Source organism: Frankliniella occidentalis, unplaced genomic scaffold (genome assembly GCF_000697945.3).
Source record: "Frankliniella occidentalis isolate FOCC.00 unplaced genomic scaffold, Focc_3.1 Scaffold6216, whole genome shotgun sequence".
In the NCBI taxonomy this organism is placed as follows: domain Eukaryota; kingdom Metazoa; phylum Arthropoda; class Insecta; order Thysanoptera; family Thripidae; genus Frankliniella; species Frankliniella occidentalis.
In genome coordinates, this window is record NW_026273250.1 from 1 (window position 1) to 5,744 (window position 5,744).

The 5,744-nt window shown below is 49.0% G+C and overlaps 2 protein-coding genes across 2 annotated transcripts; one reads left to right on the top strand and one right to left on the bottom strand.

Annotated features, from left to right (window-relative positions):
* Positions 1-6: 6 nt before the first annotated feature.
* LOC113204323 (uncharacterized) lies at positions 7-2,208 on the top strand. Its single transcript, XM_052277241.1, has 2 exons — positions 7-1,497; positions 1,897-2,208. The coding sequence occupies exons 1-2, from the start codon at positions 1,210-1,212 to the stop codon at positions 2,101-2,103; spliced, it is 495 nt and encodes a 164-aa protein (XP_052133201.1). The 5' UTR covers positions 7-1,209; the 3' UTR covers positions 2,104-2,208.
* Positions 2,154-5,040, bottom strand: LOC113204320 (uncharacterized). The gene is made up of 3 exons (XM_052277240.1): positions 4,728-5,040; positions 3,843-4,187; positions 2,154-3,754 (listed from the first exon to the last, which is right to left on the bottom strand). The coding sequence occupies exons 1-3, from the start codon at positions 4,881-4,883 to the stop codon at positions 3,101-3,103; spliced, it is 1,155 nt and encodes a 384-aa protein (XP_052133200.1). The 5' UTR covers positions 4,884-5,040; the 3' UTR covers positions 2,154-3,100.
* Between the last annotated feature and the right edge of the window lie 704 nt (positions 5,041-5,744).

Consider the following 5,744-nt stretch of genomic DNA (forward strand, 5'->3'; position numbering starts at 1 on the left):
AGCTACGGCGCCTACTCGACAGGCGCTTCCATCCGTAGAGGGAAAGACGGAGCCCGACGTCACGGCGCCTACACGACAGGTCATTCCCTCCGCGCAGGATGAAACCGAGCCAGTAGCTACGGCGCCTACTCGACAGGCGCTTCCATCCGTAGAGGGAAAGACGGAGCCCGGCGTCACGGCGCCTACACTAGGCCCACAGAGCAGTGCCGACCCTTTTAAACGCGCAACCTCCACTGCTGCCATGGTGCCAACGAGAAGAGAGGGCGTGCCCTCGGAGGTCAGAGCATCGCCGATAGCAACGCCCAATCGCGCCAGTGTGGTCGCCAGCCTGCCCGAGAGGTCCTGGACACCCAGTCAGGCGCGGTGGGTCACGGGTCCGGCGGCGCCGCGATCAGGACAGGAAGCCATCGTGCGTCCGACGGCCGGGTCAAAGGCGCTGCCCGCAAACAAGCTGGCCGCTGCGAGCCCAAGAGTGACGCCACCGCCCCGGATACAGGGAGGCAAAGTAGACAGGGACGACGTCGTTCGGGACCCACTGGTGGAGAAGCTAGGCGTCGACATCTACGACGCACCAGTCAGCAGCAAGCCACGCGTGACATTGGGGCGCAACGCACAGCCGGGTCGGTCCACCGTCGCCGTCGTCAGGCGGCGCCCGGCGGTGCGAACGAGCAGGCTGTCATCGGGGCGAGGCAAGGCGGCGGCCGGCAGGCGCACCCCCAACCGACGCGCAACAGCGCCCCGCAAGAAGCCCGAGAGCCGCGCCCAAACCCGCGCGACGGCCAAGCAGAAACAGCCCGCCGTTGTCGCCAAGCCAGCGCAGCGCAAGGCAGCCAAGCGCCCGCCAGCACCAGCGTGGGCTCGCGGGCGGGTACAGCCACCACGGCAAGCTCCGGGAGCGAAGAGACCACCCAACAAAACGTCGCGCCGCCCGCCCCGGCCGCCCCCAGGACGGCGGGCGTCTCCTGCGGGGAAGGCCAAGCAGCAGGGCAGGCGGACGAGCGCGCGCTGGCGAAAGCCGCAGAGGAGGGGCACCACTGCCCGGCGCGTCGCCGTGACCAGGCCAGTCACAAAGAAGACCGTGAGGCAGCCCGGCAGTGTGCTGTGGACACCGACACCAAGACCCCCATGACCGCGTCGCAGGGCGTCAACAGGCCGCTTGGACCCGGCCGAGCCATTGTTGCATTTTCGGACGAGAAATAGCCGCCCGGCATGGCGATCGAGTTCAGCTTCACGTTGGTGTACCGGCTGGTGGAGCTGGTACGTGCGCCGCCCACCAAAACGCATGGCAAGAGAGCAATTGTAACATCGCGCCCCTCCCAGGTGCTCATGGTGGGGTCTCTGGTCGTGACGGTGGCGGTCTCCTATCTCAAACCATTCCCGACCGACCTGACGAGGGCGTTCTGCCGCTACCTCATGGCCCTGCTGTTCGGCTACATCTTCGTCCTCACGGCGGACATAGCTTGCCGCTTCCTCGGCGGGGGCGTCGCGGCAATAGCGGTAAGAAACTGAATAATCCTTTGAATGTGTCCCCACAATGAACGTCTCACGAGGCAACGCTCATGGTAGCGCCTGCGACGCGTTGGTTAGGCCAGCCCGCCAAGCAGCTGTGTGAAAACAGCGGCCCGCCCTGAGCGCCTAAGTGCGGAAGCGTCGGGCAAGGGAGCGTTTATCGTCTGACTTTACCCCGCGCCGCCACGGGGAACGTTTATTGTGGGGGCGCCTTTACACGTTTGCACTGGCGTGACCTGACGGACAGCCCCAAGGTGATATGACGATAAGTCCGGTGAACTCGGGGCGATTGAGAGGCTGTGACCACACGTCTAGTTACACCAAAGTAGTAGTACCTAGGTGCATTCCGCTCGCAGACAAATGTGTACAATTCAATTTTTGACGCAGATGTTCGCCTTTACCGTAGTGGGCTTTGCCCTATTCACCGCTACGGCTGCCTCCCTGGGCTACAACTACTTCCAGACCACCCTCATAGTGCCACTCTTCGCGATCTTGGCCCTGGACGGACTGCTGTTGGGCATCGACGCGGTGTTGACATACGCGCGAGTCAAGAGAACGTCGCTCGTCACGGCCCCGAAACTTAGCCTCAGATGAGGTGAGGAGAAGGTTATTTAAAGCTATGCTTTTAGTACAGACCAAAGACAAAAGAATTATCTGAAACATTTATAGTCAAAATAAAATTTTCACTTTGAAGACAAACACACTTGTGACAAAACCGCAATATATTAAAGTCAGAACAATTATGTAATCAGTTTAGTTACATATGTAATAAGAACACATTTACAGGAGGTTAGAGGAGTATTAGTTTTCACAAGACTAGGTGAAAACATGCTTATTTATATTAAGTACAATGCAAAAAAAGTATTAAAAATAATGCAAATTTAGTTGCACAATATCATTTTTATAATAGTATAGTAGTTCAAATAGAACGCATAGGAATGCATAACGAATACTGTAGTAACATGCAATACTTAAATTCATAGATACAATACGAGTTTGATGCAGGAATAATAGAAACATAACTACACAATTGTCAGGAAATTTGTTACAGTACCAAGTTGACAACCACAAAATTTAATTCAAAATCTAAAATCATTACCATAAATTAAAAGACACATCATAACGAAAATCAAAAAGATATAGAGAATTGAGAACGAAAGTTAATTAGAGAAATAGAAAAGAACACACAGGAAAACCATTAAAATAAAATGATGTGCCCATTTAACAATGCATGAAGATAATTTGCAAAGACAACAATTTTACTACACACCTCTAACTAATCTTTAACAATGATAAATGAATTTCAATTGATATATCAGTTAAGACATGCAAATACAACCTCACTTTCAATCAAAAGATTATGCAGGTCATTAATAAGTCTTCTAATGAACAGAATAAATTTACAGATACAAAGTCATTTGATAACAACACCAGCCTAAAACATAACAATACTCTTACAAGCTTTGCCAAAACTGAATACAAAAATTATCTTTGCATCGCATTAAAACAGATATATTGGTACAACAAGTAACATTTCCATCACAACAGCCCCTAAAAAGAATACAAAACTAAACACATTTACCTAAAAAAATCAACTTGAAGAATTGAAGTGCCCTCTAGATGAGATACTGTAAAGTGATTGGGGTGGTTGGATAGCACGTCCAAAGTTGGCATTAGATGCATTATTGTTTGACAGAGAGAGAGATTGAAGTGCTGATGTGATTGAAGAGTTTCCATAGCCAGCACTTTGTGTTCTTGAAGGCTTCTCTTCTTTCATAAACAAATCATCAATCAGTTGGTGGTCTTCTGGAGACTGAAAACGGGAACTCCATATACCCAATTTATTGTTGTTTAAGTCAGAGGACATGTATGCTGCAGACTGCTCTTCAGCTTGCCATGATGGGTATTGAGAATACTGACAAAATCTGTCCTTTACCAGCCTTTGGTTCCCTGTATCTGAGTAACCAGAGTCCATCATTTCATTGAGGAGACCTTGGTCCCAGCTTGCAGAGCTTGATCCTGTACTGTTTGAGCTTGTTGTACTTCCATCCAAAGTTGACATTGAGAATGAGCTACGTGCACTGCCTGAACTCTCTGAGCTGAATGGTCTTTGTCCTTCTGGATCTGAGTAGAGACTGGAGTCTGTACTTCTCAACAAGTCTTGCTGTGCTCTAGCCACAAGAAGGTGATAAACAGATGACCGTGAGGTGACATGATTGACATCAGAGTTAAAGCCATATAAATCCTGGGGGGAAAAAATAATTAATTTCACTAACTTTAAAGCGCAATAAATTACTTACAAACAAAGCAGTTTCTTGATAAATTGTTTTTACCTGGTCAACAGCAGGCTTGGACTCGATGTCTGAGCTTCTCTGTCTCATCAGCGGTCTTTGAACTGCGGGCCCATCAGTATACCATTCCGAAACACTGCCTGGAGACTGGTTTAGTGAATTCAGCTGCAAAATACTGCTCGGCCAAGAGAATGGATCTTGCTTGGATGAGAGGTCCTTAATCCATGTCTCCTGATAAGAATCACTTTGGGACATCGTTGGAATAGGAGAGTAAACAACTACATGTTTCCCTTGTTTACTGGATTCATTCTCAGTAGATGGTTGCAACTTTCCAATCCTGTGTCCGGGAAGCTGAGAGCCAGCTGACCCTTTGAATAGCTTCAGTACCTGAAAATGAAATACAATGGAACTAGTATTCTTTTTGAGAAGAAAATAAGCAATAATCACATGAGAAAGGATCGGACTTGCAAGCCTTGCAAGACTCACACGCCAACATGCAAACATACAAATCAAAGAATACTCACCCATGCAACGAAGGTGTACCGATATAAACTGGCATTCAAAGCAAACGTACATTCATAACAATAAAAAGCAGCTCTTTTTAAACCACGGCATATTTAGATCGCTGGATAGTATACATTTCGCTTCACGAAAATTTGAAAACATAACCTTATCCTACACATTGACAGCGTTTCCCAGAATAGTGCAACATTGATTGCTTATAGGCCTTAGCTTATTAAGTAAGGAATCTCTTTTACGTTCTTTTTTTATAAAAATTTCATGCAAGAGAATTGTTTAGAAAATTATTTATGTTCAAGGGCAGTGCGAAATAACAAATTGTAGTTGGAGGTCACTTCATAACTTGTACAACGAGGGGTGTGAAGTGGAATGTCATAGAATGGAGGACACTGTATTATTTGAAGTCACCTTTTCTGCCTTTGCTAGGTAGGTCCAGAGCTTTCGCCATGTGGAGAATTTCTTCTTCTCACTGAAGTTATACTGCATCTCTTTGGAGGCATAGCGAGAGGAAAACGGCGAACGGTATTCGCAACTCGCGTCACCCTGAGAGTACCCCTGATCCATGATGTAACAAGAGGAATTAACACGATCTAACGAGAATCAGACACGACGGGTAACGATGGACCGCGAGCGCAAGCCACACGTGGAGGCTGAACAGTGACTGACTGCTGCTTCTGCTCGCTCGAGCCCGAGCCCGCTCAGCTGATCGCGCGCCGGCTCGGCGCGGCGGAGGGAGGGGAGGGGGAAGGGGAGCGGAGCCGAGAGTAAACAAGTGCAGTATCGGGCACAACTGACATTAGATTGGCTTCCATTATAAACAGGAGAATCGATTACATAAGGCCAATTACAACAGAAGCAAAAGTTGCTGTCGGCAACCGACAGAGACAAAAAATCAACATAACGAGGCGTGACCACACGGGCGGTCACACCATAAGACCTTATGGTCACACCAAAGAAAAGGCTTTGGGTGCGTCCCGCTCGCATCACGTCCCTAGGAAAACGTTTTTCTCACGAAGACCTCAGTGTGACCTCTGAGGTCACGATTCTTGTACTTGTGAGGTCACTGGTGAGGTCACAAGTGCAAAGAACTGCGACCTCGAAAGTCATAAAGAGGTCACAATGATGTCTTCGTGAGAACCACGTTTTCCTTGGGGTGCAACATTACAGCCAATCCGAAGGTAAAGAACCCTTTACATTCGGTGTGACTTCCCTCGAGGCCGCGCTGGCACATGATGACGTTCAGTCCAGCGCAGGTCAAGTGAAAAATTGAATTTTGCTCTCTGCGAGTGGAATGCATGCAGGAACTTTTGCTCTGGTGTGACCGCCCACGAGGTCACAGCCTCCCTCCAACAGCGGATGGGGTCGCCCATATTTAGCTGACGTTGCGAATGTGTAAGGAAACCTTTAAGACAAGGGAGAGCCCCC

Coding starts and splice junctions, on each gene's coding strand:
- LOC113204323 (XM_052277241.1), top strand. CDS start 1,210: ATGGCGATCGAGTTCAGCTTCACGTTGGTGTACCGGCTGGTGGAGCTG. Junction 1,498..1,896: donor GGGGCGTCGCGGCAATAGCG/GTAAGAAACTGA, acceptor TTTTTGACGCAG/ATGTTCGCCTTTACCGTAGT.
- LOC113204320 (XM_052277240.1), bottom strand. CDS start 4,883: ATGGATCAGGGGTACTCTCAGGGTGACGCGAGTTGCGAATACCGTTCG. Junction 4,188..4,727: donor ACCTAGCAAAGGCAGAAAAG/GTGACTTCAAAT, acceptor TTTCATTTTCAG/GTACTGAAGCTATTCAAAGG. Junction 3,755..3,842: donor CCAAGCCTGCTGTTGACCAG/GTAAAAACAATT, acceptor TTTTCCCCCCAG/GATTTATATGGCTTTAACTC.